The sequence below is a fragment of the Zingiber officinale genome, chromosome 4B, assembly GCF_018446385.1.
Source record: "Zingiber officinale cultivar Zhangliang chromosome 4B, Zo_v1.1, whole genome shotgun sequence".
NCBI classification, from domain to species: Eukaryota; Viridiplantae; Streptophyta; class Magnoliopsida; order Zingiberales; family Zingiberaceae; genus Zingiber; species Zingiber officinale.
Window position 1 is genome coordinate 122,395,497 of NC_055993.1, and position 20,704 is coordinate 122,416,200.

General features: G+C 35.6%; 2 protein-coding genes across 2 annotated transcripts; both read right to left on the bottom strand.

Annotated features, from left to right (window-relative positions):
* Positions 1–208: 208 nt before the first annotated feature.
* Positions 209–2,593, bottom strand: LOC121976343 (oryzain alpha chain-like). The gene is made up of 5 exons (XM_042528473.1): positions 2,088–2,593; positions 1,625–1,857; positions 1,375–1,515; positions 611–1,072; positions 209–425 (listed from the first exon to the last, which is right to left on the bottom strand). The coding sequence occupies exons 1-5, from the start codon at positions 2,551–2,553 to the stop codon at positions 327–329; spliced, it is 1,401 nt and encodes a 466-aa protein (XP_042384407.1). The 5' UTR covers positions 2,554–2,593; the 3' UTR covers positions 209–326.
* Positions 2,594–17,499: 14,906 nt separating this feature from the next.
* On the bottom strand, positions 17,500–20,371 carry LOC121978623 (zingipain-2-like). The gene is made up of 6 exons (XM_042530944.1): positions 19,872–20,371; positions 19,293–19,525; positions 19,047–19,187; positions 18,469–18,706; positions 17,667–17,761; positions 17,500–17,562 (listed from the first exon to the last, which is right to left on the bottom strand). The coding sequence occupies exons 1-6, from the start codon at positions 20,353–20,355 to the stop codon at positions 17,500–17,502; spliced, it is 1,254 nt and encodes a 417-aa protein (XP_042386878.1). The 5' UTR covers positions 20,356–20,371.
* Between the last annotated feature and the right edge of the window lie 333 nt (positions 20,372–20,704).

Here is a 20,704-nt window from a genome sequence, read left to right on the forward strand (position 1 = left end):
TATTATTTGAAAGGATACATCGATATCCAAAAAGGTGCATCGAGCGTATAAATAGGACAAAATCTACCTCACCACACGGTGCTCCAACCGTTCTATCCGATGACTCATTGTTAATCAGGACTTAGCTGTTGGATCAACATCGCCAACTACATTCCATATAAAAATCCAACATATACTTACCAGCGAGACATTTGGTTCGCACAAATAATTTACATGGCAACCAATATAATATTATCATTATTCAGCTTATATCAAAGATCTAGCGTGCAACATCTTATTCGATAATACATATCGATCATAGCGAGCCGTTGCTTATAGTCGTCTCATCATGCACTGCTCTTCAGACCCCCTGAGCTACTTAAAACCCAGTTGGGAATCGCAGGAGTGCGTCTCGAAGCCTTCACCCTGAGAGGACTGTTCTTGCTCTGTCAATGGAATCGGATCGGATAAGCAAGTTAATTAGATGATAATGCAGTTATTATCGGAGAATCAAGATAATTGGGATGAGTTTGTGTTTCCTTAATTAAATTGCATAGACTTGGCCAGGTATTTCAATGAGAAAGTTAACTATAGGTAATAATTTCCAAGTGTGGAGTGGAGGAGGACTTACCATTAGGCAGTTATCATCAGCGACGCTGCAGATCGGGTAGTTAAAGGGGCAGCAGCTGTAGTGGTCCTTGCAGCAGGTCGCCCCCTCGACCGGACAGCACCCCCAAGCGAAACAGCGATTGCCCCGCTCGTACATGCAGCAGCATGTGGTGCTGCCGGCGCAGGTGTAGTAGTTATCGCAAGCGGTAAGAGACTCGACGAGGGAAGGCACAGAGGAAGAAGAGGTAGTAGGGTTGCGCAGGTTAGTAGCCCCTTCTTTTATGGGGTAAGAGGGGCTGATTGCAATGCCACATTTGCCAGAAGATTCTGCTATGTTTCGTTCCATCAGTATGTAGCCAGAATCACCCCAGCTCTCACCCCATGAGTTCTTCACAATCCAGTAGTCGTTGCCATTTACAGTACCGTAACCTACTACCGTCACACCATGATTTAATGAAGTGTTACAGCTTCCGGTGAATATTCCCTGCAAAAATTACTTTTTAAAAGCATGTGGGAAGAGCAACAGGTTTTGTGTGTTATGACATCTAAATATCTGCAGCACTTGCAATATAGCAAACTATATGTATGTACGAATAACCTTCATAGCTTAGTAAAACATCAAAGTGGTTTATAAGAAAGGCGTTCTTAAGTGAACAAAAATATGTAGAAATACTCATCAAGGATGCTGTGATACACGAACAAACTTTTGTGAGGAAAAACACTAATCATTCGGATGAATCTTACCGATGTAATTACCAAACTTTAATCATCCTGGATGAATCTTACCGAATGATAAAGTTGGAAATTTCTTCCAGAGGCATCGATACCGACACTAATTGGTTGATTTGCCACGGCCTTTTGGAGAGACTTCTCATCGTTGGAAGGAACATTTCTGTACGAATCAATTGACACAACATGAGCATTTTCCTGCAGCAGAAAGGCAAGAACCAAACAAGATTAACAAATTAAGCCATCCGCAATCTAAACATATATAAAGTGTCTCTAGCTAGTTGCAAATGGTTAGTCAATAGATCACCTTGGTCGTATTGCAAGTCCCGTTCGTGCCTGTGTACGGGTAGTGCTCCTCACTGTTGACGCCCCCATTGTTAATGATGTACTGGAACGCACGATATGGCCATCCACCTTCGCAGCCATGGTTTCTGGTACTGCAGTCCACTAATTGCTGTTCTGAAAGCGAAATCAGATCACCGGTGACGATTTGGTTAATACCTTCGACGGTGGCAATTGCAGCAAACGCCCAACAACTTCCTATACACACCATGAAAGATAAAATTAATTAATTAATTTGCATTCCCGTTGAGATCATTGAAACAAAGTACGCCTCTTTTAGTCTTTTGTCGAAAGTCGGACGAGAGGTAAAGAAAAAGGAATCCGGAAAAAAGTTTTCCAAACTAAAACTAGAGCAAGATATCTATAAATAAATAAAATAATAATAATAATAATAAAATCTGAAGTCCCCAAAAGAAGGAAGAGCTCACCGCAGCGGCCCTGATTCTTTACGGCGACGACGGCGCCCTTCTCCCTCCAATCTATAGAATCGGGCAGAACGTCCCCTTCTCTCAGCCGGTACTGATTGCTGATCTCCCCGGAGGTGGATCTCCCCAGCCGGGACAAGTCCCTGAGGAACCTGGCCCGGTACTCCTCGTTGGTGAGGTCAGCGAACCGATTCATCCCGAGGCGGTAGGCGTGCTCCCCGCGGTCGGCCGCCGCATTGTGCTCGTCCACGAACCGGAGGTTCTCCTTGAAGACCTCGAGCCGGTAGTCGCCCACATATTGGTCGTTTTCGGCGGGGCGATGCTTGGCCCTCCACTCCTGGTAGATAATTCTCACCTCCTCGTCGCTACGGCCGGCAGGGAGGATGTCCAGATGGGGGACGGCGGAGACGGCAGTGAGGGCGGAGGACGAGAGGAGAAGGAGGAGGACGACGGCGACGAAGGAAGCCATGAGCGGAAAGGGAAGAGAGAAGCGAGATGGTCTCTTTGGCGATGGAAAGGCTTCCTGATTTATAGAGGAGAGATTTCGGAAGGTCGCGCACGATACTGGTTCAAATAATGGTGTTTCATTTGAGAGCAAAAAGATTTTTGTGTTTCATTTGAGAGCAAAAAGATTTTTGTTTTTTTTTAAAAAAAAAAAAAACCATGCATCAAACTCGAGCAGAAGGTGACTGATTCGATCAGAAATTTTTCACTCGCCGCGTAGAAATTCTTATAATAGATTAATTTTAGATGTGATCGGTTTGTCACTGTAGAAATATTTTATCAATCATACAGAAATTATTAGAATTGATTAATTCTAAGGATAATTGATCTTATCTTATTTAAATGTTTCACAGTCACGTAGAAACTTTTTTACCGACGCTCATCCAAATCCAAATGATTAATAGTTTTTAGATCTGCTTCTCGTGAGAAGAACAATTTCTTAGAGTGTACCGTAACTTAAATTTAAATTTTAAATCCTTTAATTATTTATTAGAGGACTTCACTCATCTGTTGGGGCAGCCTATTTATTAATATATGAACAAAAATTAATATTATAAATGTATTAAAAGCATTATATTATATTATCCTAAAACTAATATGTAATTATAGAAATATTAATATTTTAATTAGTTTCATTGTTTCACTTTTTAACTGTTAGTTTTTATTTTTGAATATAATCTAAGGGGATGTTGGTTCTTTCTTAAAAATAGGAATCGGAATGAGAATCATAGTATTGTGGAATGAGGATGGGTATGAGTATGAATATCACTTTTAAAAGTAATGTTTGGTTAGTTGAATATTTTCTATCGGAATAAATCAAAATTTTCTTTTTTACCCTTAAAGGAAAATAAGAGAAAAAATTAAATGTAAGAGAAAATATAATGAGATAGAAAGTATGATGAGAGAGAAAGTGTGATGGGAAAAATGAAGAGAAGGAAAGTGTGATGTGAGAAAATGAGGTTTGGAAGAGATAGAGAGAGTGATGAGAGAGAAAGTACGATGAGAAAAAAAAAAAAAGAGTGTGATGGGAGAGATTGAAGGGAGAGAAATGAGAGAGAAAGTGTGATGAGAAAAAAAAAAGGAAGAGAGTGTGATGGAAAATATTGGGGAGAGAGAAAGTGATATGAAAAACATTAAATAAATATATTTTGATATGTGATATTAAGAGAAAAATTTTAGTTTTAAGTCGTTATTTTTGAAATAAGGGAATATTTTAATTGTTGAAAATAGAGTAATGATTTATTAAAACAGGACATGAGAATGAGTCATTATCCAATTATAAATATTCATTCCCTTATTTATATTCCTATTTATATAATTCAAATATTAACAATGACAATTAATTATTATTATTCTCATTTTCCAATTTTTACTCTCCTGATCAACGTCTCCTAAATAATCATTTAGGAGACAGGATAACACATGTACAGTGATTGATGTGAGACCTAGAGGCTATATAAAATGTGAAGAAAAAAATGATATTGTGACACTTAATGAGAGGATATACAATGCATGATTATCCTTCCGAGCCTTTAATACGTGTTTGTGTGTTCTTATTAGATATTTGATTATAATCTTGATGGACATGAAAACAAACCTCCTTCTTGTTGTGTTCTTCGTACTCTTCCTAGCCGTTGGCATGGTTGATGCAATGACCCACCTAGTGCACCTTTGTGTTTTTATCATGATTGATAAAGAAACAGGAATTTTTGTTTAGTATAATCATTTTATTATTTTCACCTCTCTTAATCTTTCTTTCAACATTTTCTTCCTACATCTTTGTCAAGTAAACAAGCCTAAGGGATGTAATCGAGACAAACTAAACTAAACTCTTGAATATTTGAATTTGACTCGTTTATAATCAAACCGTATTCAAGTTTTATTTAACGAATATATTCATGACTCATGAACTTATTCGAACTTTTATCGAGTCTAACCGAATTTAATAAATATAAATTATAAATTTAAATATTTATTAAAAATTAAATTATAGATTTAAAGAAAATTATAATATATTTTTTAAAATTTATAATTTTATTCTAATAAATAAATTTAATATATTTATCTATATTTTTCATGAGTAAAATATAAAATCTATAAATTAATATCAAAATTATTATTTCTTCATTTAAAATTTGATTCATAAGTTTACTAATGAATATGTTCACGAGTTAACGAGTCCAAGTATTGTGAAACTTGAGTTTGATTTATTTATTTTAACGAATCTCATTAAACAAACTCAAATGAAGTTTTATCGAATTGAGCTTCGAATAGTTCATCAACGACTTAATTTATTTACACCTCTAACTTAAAGGGAAGAATAATTAATGGATACAAGTTGGTGGAGATAAAAAAAAATCAACTTTGTCTTCTTTTGATTATTTTGAGAGGTGAAGGTGGAATTATAGCAATCAATCAAACATAATTATTTAAGTCGTTGTGTCTTACTCCGCGGACTGTGCTTGGCATCGTCACGACCTTCTATCCCTGTAAAAGGATATATAGCCTCGTTGTTCATGATAATTAATAATGATTGCATCATAACCACATATAATAGCCTTAAGATGCATCAAACTGTAACAAACATAAATACTTAATTATTTATTTGATGATATAGAAAAAAATATTAACATAATATCCAACTGATATAATGATCTAGCTAGATTCATGATGATTACAAAATGGACTCATGATGATCGACATAATGGACCCATGCTGATAAATAAAAAGATTGCAGCAAAATATTAAAATGCATAAAAGTAATAATTCTTACAGAAAAAAAAACTATTACCTAGAGTTATGGCCAAAACACTAGATTATATATGATCTTGCCCATAATATCAACATGTGATTTATTGGTGAGTTAACTTTATTATCAATTTAATCGCTAATATACATATGCTTATCTTAGGTGTTGGAAAGGAATACTTTTATAGAGAGAAAGTAGATATTTTCCTTTTATTTCTATCCTCACACTATCATCATTTAATTTTTTAAATAATGTAAGATTTATTCTCTATATTGCTTTTTTCCATAATAACTGAGTTTAATAGATTTCTTTCTTTCTGTTTCTGTTTCGATCCTTATGCTATCATTATTTAATTTTTTAAATAATATAAAATTTATTCTCATTGTTGTCTTTTCCTATAATAATTCGAGATTTACACAATGATTATTTTTTTTCTAAAATGATCATCACTAATTTAGTGACAGAATTAATTTCATTGCTATTTTTAGCAATGAAATTAAATTTTCATGGTTACTTTTAGCAACTGAATTAAATTTTCATCACTAATTAAATAGGTTAAATAAAAATAGAGACACATTAGCAACGGAAATTAAATTCCTTCTTTAAATCAACGACCTAAATAAATTTTGAATTAATGATGAAAAAATATCGGTCAATAAATTAGTGATGAAATCTAATTTTCATCATTAAATCCGTCACCATTTTAGAGTATTCTTGTAGTGCACATTGTAAATACATGTAAAATATTATAAGCTTATAAGTTAAAGATATCTCTTTTGGTAAGAGGTTTTTTTGGATAAAATCCAAAACAATCCAAAGTGAATAATATCATATTTGATATAGCGATATGTTGTGAAACAACTCATTTTTAGCTTTTGTTCTGAGTTTTTTCTCTAAAATTTCTCAAAATTGATCTCTTCAGAGTTGATTATCTACTATAAACTTATATAGATGTGATATGTATTCTAACAAAGCATTTTAAGATTAAAAGATCTTTGTGAGATTTCAGAGCAGTTAGTTATGTTAAACAAAAGTATAGTGTACTTGTTGATTTATAAGTTTTTTATATTGACATTAATTCTATCAGTTGTGACTACAATTATATAGAGTGTTTTCTATTATGATAATTGTGAAAGACATATTGTGTAATAAAATGTGTGATAATTGAATGAACATAATTTTATTATCGAAAGATATATTTCTAATCATTAATAATAAAATTATTGTATAAATGGTTCGAAATATGGAAGTTTGAAAAAAAAAACAATTGTAGATAATTTTTTATGGTGTTGTATGATTATAAGATTTTATATGTTTTTATTTTTATGAATTATATTTTATTATTGTTTATAATGAATCAAGATCGTAGCTTCGCCCAGCTAATATGAAAAAGACATATAATATGTTTAACAATAATTATATATACTTGATTCAGACTCTTCATCCGTTCCGAAGTTTATAATTTTTAAATATTTTTTAAAAAATAATAATAATATTGAACGGTTGTGAATCATGGACCGTGAATCAATTATCCTAAATTAAAAATCATAACCATCTTAAACCTTAAGTAGTTAGGATGATATTCACTCGTCGAATCGAAAATTCTGAACCGCTCTCCCTCTGTCTTATTCTCTTCCCTCCCCCTCTCTCAAGTTAACACGCTTAAGAGTTAGAATAATTGATGGGAAAAAAATGGTTAGAGAAAAAAACAATTAACTTTATTGTTTCTTTTCTTTTATTATTTGAGAGGTGAAGATGAGGGATTGCAACCCATCAATTAAATCTATGTAGATTGTTTTTTTTTTAAGTTGGCAGTACCTAACTTTTATCGATTAATTTTGACATAATCAATTTAATTTTATAAAAAAAAATTATAATTCATTTATTAATTTGTCAAAAATGCAATCTTTCGGTACATAATAAATTGAAAAGACGTTCTAGCTAGATCATTATCCTGAAGGTTGAATCTATCTAGATTGTTGCATCTGAGTTGACAAGTCCCATTCAAATTAATTGTGAAGATCCAGTAATTTCTAATTAATTCTGTTCGGAATCTGAATTAGACGAAAGCCGGATGAGTTGTTGCTGATGTTGACGGGGAGGCAACTGAGACACCCTTCTCGTACGTGCCCATAAGAACGGACCTCCAAGTGGTGCTGACGGACGACGATAACTGAGCCAGTGGTACTTGAGCTCTGCGAACACTCAGACGAGCACACGGAACATTAGAGGCTAAAAACCAAAGAAAAAGTCCCCGGAACAGGTCCTCCGATGCTTAAGTCAGGTACTTTTTCCCCAGAAGAACAGTGTACGAAGGAAAAAGAAAAGTAGAAGACAAGTGCGAATGTGCGAGCGAGTATACCTGCTAAATGGAGAGGACCTCCCTTTTTATATGACCGTGCGTACCTCTGGAGCCTGACTGATGTCAGGAAATGTCGGATGTCAAGACTTGTTTGGTGACGGAGGACACGTGGTTCCCTCTTATGGACTGGAAGAATGTTTCATTCGCAGATGACTGTAGACCATTGAAATATTCCCTGACATAGAGCAGTTATTTCCTGATAGACAGTTATGATTCCCTGATCTTGTTGTCGTGTAACACCCTCTATCCCGACCAAGTAGGCCTAGGGGAAACTCGGGACGGTCGGGAGTTGGCCTACTGGGAGGACAAGACCTGGATATAACCGAGTTGTGGAAACCCAATCAGCCGGAGTAGGTCAGGCATCACCCCGACTGCCCACTGTGTCTCAGGCCTAGGTGTCTCAGATTTGGGGTTCAGTTCTGTGAGAACCCGGCTTGGCATTATACATATGACGATACCGGGCGGTACTACCCCTTTTTTTCCCAACCTGTTGACTGTCACGTCTCCTTAACTATTGACTGTCACGCCCCCTTGACTTCTGACTGCCACGTCTCCTTGACTATTGACTGTCACGTCTCCTTGACTGTTGACTGCCACGTCTCCTTGACTCCCGACGACCGGACCCTACTGTTATGCACCATATCACAAGTCTCTCCCCCAAGTTTAGTCGAAGGAGGCTCAGGTTTGACTGATTAGACTCAGACCCTAGTTTCATTTATTTCGCCATTGTGCCTTTATGTCTTTAAATGCTACTCCCTTTTCCCAGATCCTCGGTTGTGTAACCTATTTAATCACCCAATCAACATCGAGGGAAGGGCCTTACAAACCCTTCGCAGAAGTCGACTCTCCACATCTTCCTTTATAAAAGGGGCTGACTCCCCTTTCACCATTGCACTTTCCTTACTGACTTCCCCTAACCATGGAATCTATCTCCGAGTCTGATGAGATGTCACTCCTACACCAACAACTAGCCCATCTGACTCAGTTGTTTGCCTAGTGATGTGCGTAAATATTATGATCGTTTATGCATGTTTTAACACACATTCACTTGCTTTATACGTATATATTCTTTGTATGATTGTCTCTTTTATCATATACTCATCATATATACTCTTTTGTTCGAATATTTGCTCTTTGTTTGATTTTGTGTTGACAGGGACAACTTTTGGAGCAAAAATAGCGATTGTCGACGCACCGGAACGAGCCAGAGAATATGGTCGTGCAACCTCGCATGACCGTGTGGCCAAACAGAAGAAGAGCAGCGCACGGTTGTGCAACTCTTGCACGGCTGTGGGGCCAACTAGAGACGGGTCCTTGCATGGCTGTACAATCCTGCACGGTCGTGTCCCCCACGATCGAAGCTAAGCAATGCACAGCCATGCACCCCTGCACGGCCGTGTCCTAGGAGCCGAGCCCCAGATCCACATGGTTGTGCCAAATGGTACGATCGTGCAGCGCAGCCAGAAGCAGAAGAAGGCACGACCCTGCACGGTCGTGTCCTAGGAGCCGAGCCCCAGATCCACACGGTTGTGCCAATTGGCACGGTCGTGTAGCGCAACCAGAAGTAGAAGAAGGCACGACCATGCCTTGTCTACACGGCCGTGCCGCAACGCCGTACCTTAGCTTATAAATAGGGTTTTAACCCTTCTCTTCAGGGGGAAGTGAGCCATCAAAGGGAGAATCACCTTGGTGTTGTTCCACGCCGTCCATGACCTCCGTTCAGCGATCCTTCATCACCACATCAACTCCAGAAGCAAAGGATTAGATCCGAAGATCACTCATCGTCATTGGATAAGCATCCTTTCTCTTTCTCTCTCTCTTCTTATTTGAGAATTGTATGCTTAATTACATTATGTCTTCGGGGTTTTCTCTAGTGTCTATGGAGTAGATTCCTTGTTCTAGGATGAGGGAGTAGTTGTGGATTGGTTTTGATGTAAGACTCATATTCATGCCTCTATTCATTGGATGATTTCACTTGTTTTGTTTCAACTATTATGCATGTCTATTGCGTATTAATTGATTGTGTAGGAATTGCTAACCTCGTAGAGAGAGTATCTTAGATCGTACATCTGAAGGGCCCTAGTGATGGGGGTAACCCGTTCACGGACATCTATGGTACTTCCTTGAAAGGAGAGACAACTTCTCCACAAAGAAGTAAGAGACCAAACTAAGCTCCTTATTTCTATCCTTAATGACACCAATTAGAGTTGCGTTCTTGTGATCTACCTAGGCGCCCTAGTGACAGGGGTTAACCGTAATAGGATTTCATAGGGATCTTCTCTATTTGGTACTTAAGGATAGTTGCTTTAGCTTCCGGCGAATGCATGCTGATGGACAATGAGTAAAGGATAGAATGTGATATATCAATACCATCACAATGAAACCGAACTCCTGAAACTCTTCATAAACCAAGTTTGCTACTCTCTTTTCACTAGTTTTCGTTTCCGCTTCACAATCTCTTTTCTTTAGATAACTTACAATCATCGGTAGTTTAGCTAATCCAAAGTGAGCCATCGCTAGTGCTTATAACCAATCATCGTGAGATCAATAATCTTTATTACTGATGATGAATCTGTGCACTTGTAGAATCATAACAAGTTTTTGGCGTTGTTGCCGGGGATTGCGTCTATAACATTAGCGAAAATCATATTAGATTAGACTAGACTTAGTTTTTTTCCGTTATCTTTCCTTTTTCTAATATTCTGCATTTCAGAGATAAATAATTTTATTTTTGTTTTTCTTTATTTTCTGCAATTTTATTAAAATGAAATATTCCATATCTTGTTCTTGCATGCGAAGAGCTAACATTGCAGGAGATTCAACTACCCCACATATCTGTCTATTTCACACTCCCGGTCTGTTCAGATAGGACATGATGTTAAGACCATTAAAGGATTATGGAGCCCCGAGGTCTGCTAAAGAGCTAGGGCTCATTATGTTTCCAGAAATCCCAGCGAAGAACTTTATGCTCAAACCTTCGTTCATCTCTAAAGTTCAAGAAAATCAGTTTGGGGGATTAAATTCAGAGAATCCTTACTTGCATCTTCTAGATTTCTACAATTATTGCAATACACTAAGAGTTGAGGGGGTTCCGGCTGATTCAATACAACTCATAACTTTTCCAATCAGCCTCAGAAGTAATGCGAAGATTTGGTTCAACACTCTGCAATCGAGAAGCATGAGGACATGGGATGAATTAGAGATTTTTTTTAAAAATAGATACTTTCCTCCAAAAAGGACTGCTCAGTTGAGGGATGAGATTCTGCACTTTAAGCAACGTGACGAAGAAGCACTGCATCAAGCTTGGGATAGGTACTTATCAATTCTATATCAGTGCTCGCATCACGGTATTGAGAGTTGGTTGATTTTTCATGTATTTTACATCGAACTTTCGTTCTAGAACAAGAGCCTTCTGGACGCAGCGACTGGGGGACACTCATGAAAAAAAAGTTTGGATGAAGCACAAGAAATAATCCATATGGTGGTATCAAATCTCAACGATTGGTCAGGACAAGATGTGCTAAATTTATCTCTACACCCGATCGAAGCAGGAGAGGATATGGGAGTGCTGATGAATGAAAATAAGTTAAGTCACGCGAGAAATGAGGTTCAAGAAGAATTAGAGGAATCCATCAGTGTGCGGTGCAAGGATGTACAAAAAATATTTCCTTGGTGTGGAAAGGTCTTATTAAAATCATCGGGAGGTTTGATATCTACCTCAGCATCATTTATGGAGGAGGACTTGGATGATGACGATGATATTGAGAGAAGGGCTCAAGAAATTGAGGGAGCGCCAGAAGAAGTCATGGTAAACAAGGAAATACGGTTATTAGAACAGGAACCAGCCTTGCCTGAGATTATGCCACCTCAAGTGGAGTTAAAACCTCTGCCGCCTAACCATAAATATGCGTTCCTTGGTCCAGATTCCACCTTCCCAGTAATAATTAATGCAAATTTGACTGAGATGGAGACACAGAAATTGATCAAAAAGCTAAGAGTACACAGAAAAGCAATCAGATACACCATTGATGACATAAAAGGGATCAACCCTTCGATCTGCATGCACAAAATTCTGCTTGAAGAAAGATATAAAAATTCAATTGAGCATCAAAGAAGATTAAATCCGAATTTGAAAGAAGTTGTGAAGAAAGAAGTATTGAAACTTCTTGATGCCGGAATCATTTATCCTATATCAGATAGTGAGTGGGTAAGTCCGGTCCATGTAGTCCCCAATAGAGGGGGAATGACGGTGGTTAGAAATGCAAACAACGAATTGATTCCAACAAGGACAGTCACAGGATGATGGATGTGTATTGATTACAGGAACCTAAATAAGGAGACTAGGAAAGATCATTTTCCCTTATCAATCATTGATGAGATGCTAGAAAGATTGGCAAAACATTCCTATTTTTGCTATCTGGATGGATACTCTGGTTTCTTTCAAATTTCAATACATCCCCTAGATTAAGAAAAAACCACCTTCACGTGCCCTTTTGGTACCTATGCTTATCGACGAATGTCGTTTGGACTCTACAACGCACTAGCTACATTTCAGCGATGTATGATGGCAATATTTTCAGATTTTACAGAAAAGATTATGGAGGTCTTCATGGACGACTTCTCAATCTATGGGAATGACTTCGACTCTTGTCTTCTGAATCTTTCTAAAGTTCTCCAGAGATGTGAAGATGTGAACTTAGTTCTGAACTGAGAAAAATGTCACTTCATGGTCAAAGAGGGAATTGTTTTAGGGCATAAGATTTCAGAACGAGGAATTGAGGTAGATAAAGCCAAAATAGAGATAATTGAGAAACTACCTCCTCCTCTTAACATAAAAGGGGTTAGGAGCTTTCTAGGGCATGCTAGATTTTATAGGCGTTTCATCAAGGATTTCTCAAAAATTTCCAAGTCACTAACTAACCTGTTGATTAAAGATATTGAATTCTGTTTTAATAATGACTGCAATGAGGCGTTTAAGAAAATCAAGAGTGCTCTCATCTCAACTCTCGTAATTCAAGCTCCAGACTAGGAACTCTCATTCGAAATCATGTGCGATGCCAGTGACTTTGCGGTGGGTGCAGTTTTAGGACAAAGAAAGGACAAAGTACTGCATGCAATCCACTATGCGAGCAAGACATTGGATGCGGTCCAAATGAATTATTCTACCACTTAAAAGGAATTATTAGCCATAATGTTTGCAATCGACAAGTTCAGGTCTTATCTAGTGGGCTCAAGAGTGATAGTGTATTCTGATCATGCTGCCATAAGATATCTGCTTAATAAGAAAGATGTCAAACCTCGTTTGATTAGGTGGATCTTGTTTCTTAAGGAATTTAATTTGGAAATTAGAGACAAGAAAGGGGCTGAAAATGTTGTGGCAGATCATCTATCCCGAGTATGGCTAAATAGGCAGAAAGATGTGGATTTTGATCCGTCCATAAATGATGTTTTCCCTGACGAGTATCTGTTGGCAGTAAGTTCTGAGAGAGTTCCTTGGTATGCGGATTTTGTTAACTATCTTGCAAGTGGAGTACTTCCCCCAAAATTCACCTAGTAGCAGAAGAAGAAGTTTTTCTCAGATGTCAAACACTACATATGGGATGAACCACTGCTTTTTAGGAAATGCGGAGATACAATCTACCGAAGGTGTGTGCCGGAAGATGAGATCAAGGACGTTTTATTTCACTGTCACTTATCATCTTATAGTGGACATTTGGGAGTGTCAAAAACAGCTGTAAATATTTTACAAGCAAGATTTTTTTGGCCAAGTCTATTTAAAGACACGAAAAATTTTGTGCAGTCCTGCGACCAATGTCAAAAGATCGGGAACATCACTAGGAGAAATGAGATGCCACTAAATTGCATCCACGAAGTAGAATTGTTCGATGTATGGGAAGTAGACTTTATGAGACCCTTTCCTTCATCATGTGGAAACAATTATATTTTAGTGGCAGTGGACTATGTATTGAAATGGGTAGAAGCCATAGCTTCTCCTGCCAGTGACGCCAAAACAGTAATTAAATTGTTTAAAAGGTGATTTTTCCATGGTTTTATGTGCCTAGGGCCGTTATTAGCGACGGGGGTTTGCACTCCATTGAAAGACAGTTTGAAAATTTGCTAAAGAAATATGGAGTGAGACACAAAGTAGCGACACCCTACCATCCCCAGACAATGGACAAGCTGAGATTTCCAACCGGGAGATCAAAGCAATATTAGAAAAGACAGTGTCCAATTCCCGCAAAGACTGGTCATTTAAATTGGATGATGCTTTATGTGTTAGAGTGTATACTAAAAGTCTAGTTTTTTGTATAAACATTTAAGAATCACATTGGTCAAATGACTACATTTATGCGAAGTGTAGTTGTCCATTTAATTTATATTGTAGATAATATGATGTGAGGAGACACAAAGAAGATTATGTTATCAGATCTTTTTTAAAATTATTTTAAAAAATAATTTTATAAAATCCTTTTAAAAATTATTTTAAAACTCTTTTAAAGATTCTTTTAAAAATTATTTTTAAATTCTTTTAAAAATTATTTTTAAATCCTTTTAAAAATTAATTAAAAATCCTTTTAAAAATTATTTTAAAAAAACCTTTTAAAAATTATTTTAAAAAATCCTTTTAAAAATTACTTTAAAAATCTTTTAGAATTATTTTAAAAAATTCTTTTAAAAATTATATTAAAAAATCCTTTTAAAAATTATTTTAAAATCTTTTAAAAATTTATTTTAAGAAAATTAAAATAATTTATTTTAAAAAGATTTTAAAAAATATTTTAAAATATTTTAAAAATTCTTTTATAATATTATTTAAACACTTAACTAAAACTTAAAAATTTTACTTAAATTATACTAAAACATAAATTAAATATAACTTAAAATATACGAAAATCTAAAACACTAAATAAACTTATATTAATTAATTAAAATTAAACCTAAAATTTTATTAAATAAATAAAATTAATTAACTTTAATTAATAATTTAACTTAAGTTAAATCTAATCAAAATATAAAAATGAAGTAAATTAAAATTAAAACTAATATTCTCATTAATTAATTAATTTGATTAATCAAATAAGTGAATTAATAGTTAATCAATTAACTATTACTGAGTTAGTAATAAATCATTTCATTAAACTTATATTAATTAATTAAAATTAACCCTAAAATTTTCTTAAATAAATAAAATTAATTAACTTTAATTAATAATTTAACTTAAGTTAAATCTAATCAAAATATTAAGATGAAGTAAATTAAAATTAAAACTAATACTCTCAATAATTAATTAATATGATTAATCAAATAAGTGAATTAATAGTTAATCAATAAACTATTACTGAGTTAGTAATAACTCATTTCATTAAACTTAATTTTAACATAAATAATTACATCAAAGGTTAACTTTTTTTATTAATGATTAATTTAAATAATCTCATTTTAATTAATCAAACTTAAATGAACAATTATAATAAATATGCAGAAGTACTTATATAAATAATATATTTACTAAATATAAGTATTACTAACACTAAATCTCGTGAACACTTAGACAGAACTTCCTATTACTAATAAAAATAATCAAAAGGTGCTAAGTAAAAGTTGAGGAAGGACTTTGAAAATATGTTGTAAAATTTAATATACTCAAATCCTAATACAAATTAAGGGAAAGTGTTAACTTAAGCGGGAGAAACGGTTCAATTACTTTGAAAAATATTTTTACTTTGTTCTGAAGTATATTTTGAAAATATTTTTAAAATTAATTTACTAAATTTCTTTGAAACATTAATTTGAAAAACTCTTTTCAAAATTATTTATTTAAAATTTTTTTGAAAATTTTTCTTAGAAAATTATTTCTTTAAAATTACTTTGAATTTTTTTTAGAAAATTAATTCTTTAAATTTTTTTGCTTCTCCCAATCGATTAACCCATACCCTTAATCGATTAACAAGTTTCTTAATCGATCAGCTGATTAATTAAGAATGCTTTTGTTAGCTAAGAAGAACCTTCCCAATTAATTATCCAATCGATCTGGGAAGCTATTGTTCACTCGCAATTTCTCCCAAGATCGATTGGAGATTATCTTGATCGATTACCCAATTAATCTAGAACACTTCTACTTCATGAAGAAATGCTCCCAATCGATCACCTGATCGATTGACTTTAGAACAATCGATTACCCAATCGATTGTCCCACTCTAATCCCCTAAACCTAGTTTTAGGGTTCCTTTGCCCAACCCAAAGTCTTCCATGACTTGTTGGAACTTTCCATTGCCTAGCATACAGTCAACCTTGACATGCCAGGCCTTCTTTATCAAGTGTCCGGTCAACTCTTGACCAACCTGGACTTTCCCTTGCCTAGTTCCCAACTATGACTTTTCTCATGTCAAGTGTTTAGCTCCCAGCTAATCCACCTTGGACTTAACCTAGTTGGGAAATAGGTTTGCCTAGTCCCACTAGGAATTCACTTGTGCTAAGTGTTTAACTCCCAGCTAACCCACTTTGAACTTAACCTAGTTCCCAACTAGGTTTGCCTAGTCCTTCTAGGACTTCCCTTATGTTAAGTGTTTAGCTCTAACTAACTCACCTTGGACTTAACCTAGTTTCCATCTAAGTTTGCCTAGTCTCACTAGGACTTCTATTCGCCTAACTTCCAATTGGACTTCTCATTTGCCTAACTTTCAATTAGGACTTTGTCAGTCAAGTCTCCAGTCAACCTTAACCTGCTTAACTTCTCATTCATACATATTGTCTAAATATCGAAACTCAAGCTCGAGTCAACTCATCCATAATCAACTTGGTCAACCTTGATCCAAGGAAGATTGCACCAACAAAATAAAGAAGACTACTTATAGCACTATGATACAATTTTGGATCAACTTCTTTGCCTTCAAGATCATTATCTAATTTTGTGTTATTGGTCATAGGAGTTGATATTTCTTTGACATTTTACATTCCAAAGTTTTTTTTACATATTTAGATTGATGAATGTATATTCCTTCTTTAGCTTACTTAATTTGTAGATTAAGAAAAATGTCAATTCATTAACTAAACTCATTTCAAAAATCACTTTCCATGTGTTTTATGAACTCATTTAGATAGTCTTTGTTTGTGGCACCACAAATAACGTCATCCACATATACTTGGGCCACAAAAATATCATCTCTACTATTTTCAGAAATAATATAGAATCAATTTATCCTCTATGAAAGTCTTTAGATACTAAGAATATTGAAAATCGTTCATACTAAACACGAGATGCTTGTTTTAACCTATACAAGGCCTTTTTAAACTTATACACGTGGTTTGAAAAATCTAAATTCTCAAATACTGATGGTTGTTCAATATAAACTTCTTCCTTAATAAAACTATTTAAAATTACTGATTTTATATCCATTTGATACAATTTAAATCTGTTGTGAGCAGTGAATGCTAATATTATCCTAACGGATTCCAATCGAGCTATGAGTGCATATGTTTCATCATAATATAATTCTTCTGCATGATTAAAGTATCTAGCAACCAATCTTACTTTGTTTCTTACAACCACTCCTTTATCATCAAATTTATTTCGAAAAACCCACTTTATGTCAATAATTATTTCTGAAAAATAATTATTTCTGTGGAGCGTGACAATATGAGTTGGGGTACTTCTCGACTTCCATTCTAACCCCTCCCTCACTCTTTTATTGTTAGCAGGCTCCTTGAGCGGTCAGCAGTACTTGAAGTAACGCCCGGTGACTCTCCTTCAGCTCCGCAGGCTTCTCTAGCAGTCCCACCTTCCCTCGGTGCACGGTGACTTAGTCGTCAACACCACTTCCAGTGGCTCTTCCATCGATGTGTTTCAAAGCAGGATCAGTGATCTAAACACATAGTCATTTCAATCAACTAATAGCATAAGGCTTGAGACAAGCAATAGCGAATTAAATGAGGGAAGGCACGGAAGAGGCTCGATGAGGGCAGACACATAGATGCAGCAACATGTGGTGCTGCCAGAGCAAGTGTTGTAGTTTTTGCAATCGATAAGAGGCTTGATGAGGGAAGGCACGGAAGAAGAAGAGGCATAGACACATAAGGTAATGAGTCAATTTTGGCTAGAGGGGTAAAATGGAAATGAGGGGTGTCTTTTGGAAAAGATAAAACTTAGGTGTATCTTTTGGGCGTTGTAAATTTTAAGTATGCCCTAAATTGCCGTAAAATATTTTCTTTGTTTCATGCTTGGTTATGTCTTTTGGTAGTCAACTTCATGGACCCAAAGCCCACCAGGAGCAGGAGCGTGTATGTAGGTACTCAAAAGATTAATGCCAATTCCATAATTTGTTTGCCCCTCTTTCTAAATTTTTTGAGACTATCTTATGGAATTTTTCTACCAAGTTGATATTATAATTAAAGTGATTTGTACTAGTTTTGATTAAGTTAGAATGGACTTTTAATATTGCATACCAAAAGGGTGGGTTTTTTATTTTTCTTTTTACATTACAAGGAGCTTATGAATAACTTATCTTACATTATGATGTGTCGAATAAATCATCAAAGGAACAAAAGTACAGTGTATGGTGAGGAACAATGGCTGCCATATAATGCAAAGTTGGTACTTGACTAACCACATTTAATTCACACAAATTTACATCACAACGGATGTAATATTATTATCATTTAACCAAATATATCCAAGATCTAACTAGTACATGATCTCAGAGCTCACGGAATAGACATACAAGATCTTATTTGATAATACATATTATAGCGAGTCACAGTTTATATTATAAAAGTAGAGTTGCACAAATTGGTCCTTTCTAATTTTACTGGGTAAGTAGCATACTTTGCAATACCACATTTGCCAGCAGAGTTTGCAATATTCCGTTCCATTCGTATATAGCCAGATTCTCCCCAGTTCTTACCCCATGAGTTTTTTACGATCCAGTAGTCCTTGTTATTTTCAGTACCATAACCTACTATAGTCACACCATGATCTAATGCAGTTCCACGAGTTCCGGTGAATATTCCCTACAAAAATTATATTAATTGTGAAGACAGGCAGAGAAACTAAATGTATGGAGCACTTATAATACAACAAACTAAAATTAAGGAGGAAAACACTTCACAGCTTAGTAGAACTATTGCCTTTAGCAATGATATAAAACATCAAATTAAAGTGGTTTGTAAGAGATGTGCTCTATTAAACCAATTCAATTGGGCCACCTAAAGATTTACAAAATGAACGAATATGTGGAAATACTCATTAAGGATGATGAGATACACAAACAAGCTTTTGTGAGGAAAACACTAGATTGGATGATTCAGACCGATGCAATTACCAAAAGTTAATCATCCGGATGAATCTTACCGAACGATAAAGTTGGAAAGCTCTTCCAGCAGACTCGATAGCAACACTAACTGGTTGGTTTGCCACGGCTTTTTGGAGAGACTTCTCATTATTGCGAGGAACATTTTCATACGAATCGATTGACGCAACATTGACATTTTTCTGCATGCATGAGAAAGGCAAGCGCCAAACAAAATTTATAAAGCCATCAACAATCTAAACATAAAGTATCTCTCGTTGCAAATGGTTAGTCAATAGATTAATTACCTTGTTGGTATTGCAAGCCCCCTTTTGGCCTATGTATGGGTAGTTCTCCTCGCTGTTGATGCCACCATTGTTGATGATGAACCTGAATGCAACGTCCATGAGTCCACCATTGCAGGCACGGTTGCCGGCATCACAGTCCACTAATTCTTGTTCTGACAGTGAAATCAGATTACCGGTGACGATTTGGTTGATACCTTCGATGGCAGCAACGGCAGAGAACGCCCAACAACTTCCTACAAATACCATCGAGGGTATAATTAGCATACCTGTTGAGATCATTGAAACAAAGTAGTACTTTACATCTCATCAAGCGTTTGTGAGCAAAATTGATGAGAGTTTGTTTATATTTATTTAATATGATCAAGATCAAATAGATAAACAAGCTTGAACACTAATCTGGTTTGGCTCGTTTTCAATCCTATCATTTACTTATTTTTAACACTACTTGAAGCAAGTGAAAAATCTTCATTCGGTTAGGTGATTTTTAGATTTCGATACTAGCAGTAGATAAATTTATAAATCTAACAAAATTCGCATGCACAAAATGGGGGCTAAAGAAGAGGTGGAACTATCACTGACCACACTGAGCCTGATTCTTTACTTGGACGACGGCGCCGTTCTTCCTCCAATCTATAGAATCGGGCAGATTGTCCCCTTCTCTCAGCAGGTACCTGCTGCTGATCTTTCTGGAGGTGGATCTCATCTGGGAGAAGTTCCCGAGGAACCTAGCCCTGTACTCCTCGTTGGTGAGGTCAGCGAACCGGTTCATCCCGAGGCGAAAGGTGTTCTCCCCGCGGTCGGCCGCTGCATTGTGCTCGTCCACGAACTGAAGGTTCTCCTTGAAGACCTCGAGCCGGTATTCGTTCAGATCTAGGTACTTTTCGGCGGGGTGATTCTTAGCCCTCCACTCCAGGTAGAGCATTCTCACCTCCTCGTCGCTGCGGATGGGGACGGCCCCGCCTTGCTTGGAGAGGGTCAGGACGTCCTGACAAGGAACGGAGGAGACGACTGCGAAGGCGGAGGAAAAGAGGAGGAAGAGGGCAATGGCGACGGGGGAAGCCATGAGCAGAATGAGAAGAGAAGAGAAGAGAAGAGAAGAGAAGAGAGAAGCTTGATGATCTGTTTGGCCATGGAAAGGCCTCCTTTATATACAAGAGGAGATAGTGACCACTGTGGAAGGTTGCCGCCTTAAACTTTATTTTCTGGAAAAAATCTATCTATTTATTTATTTATTTATTTTATTTATTAATAAAATATATTTAATCGATATATATATATATATATATATATATATATATATATCTATATATATATATATATTAAAAAATATATTTTATTTATTTATGATATAATTAACAAATTAAATAATTATTAAGAGTTTAATTAGAATGGTTGATTAGGAAGGAAGAGAT

Bases quoted from the DNA above. Each gene is read 5' to 3' on its own strand.
- LOC121976343 (XM_042528473.1), bottom strand. From the start codon at position 2,553: ATGGCTTCCTTCGTCGCCGTCGTCCTCCTCCTTCTCCTCTCGTCCTCC. The intron at 1,073-1,374 runs GTAAGATTCATC...TAATTTTTGCAG, and splicing joins ATTTCCAACTTTATCATTCG to GGAATATTCACCGGAAGCTG. The intron at 426-610 runs GTAAGTCCTCCT...TTCCATTGACAG, and splicing joins CTGATGATAACTGCCTAATG to AGCAAGAACAGTCCTCTCAG.
- LOC121978623 (XM_042530944.1), bottom strand. From the start codon at position 20,355: ATGGCTTCCCCCGTCGCCATTGCCCTCTTCCTCCTCTTTTCCTCCGCC. The intron at 19,526-19,871 runs GTCAGTGATAGT...TGGTATTTGTAG, and splicing joins AAAGAATCAGGCTCAGTGTG to GAAGTTGTTGGGCGTTCTCT. The intron at 17,762-18,468 runs TTATAATATAAA...TATGTGTCTATG, and splicing joins CAATTTGTGCAACTCTACTT to CCTCTTCTTCTTCCGTGCCT.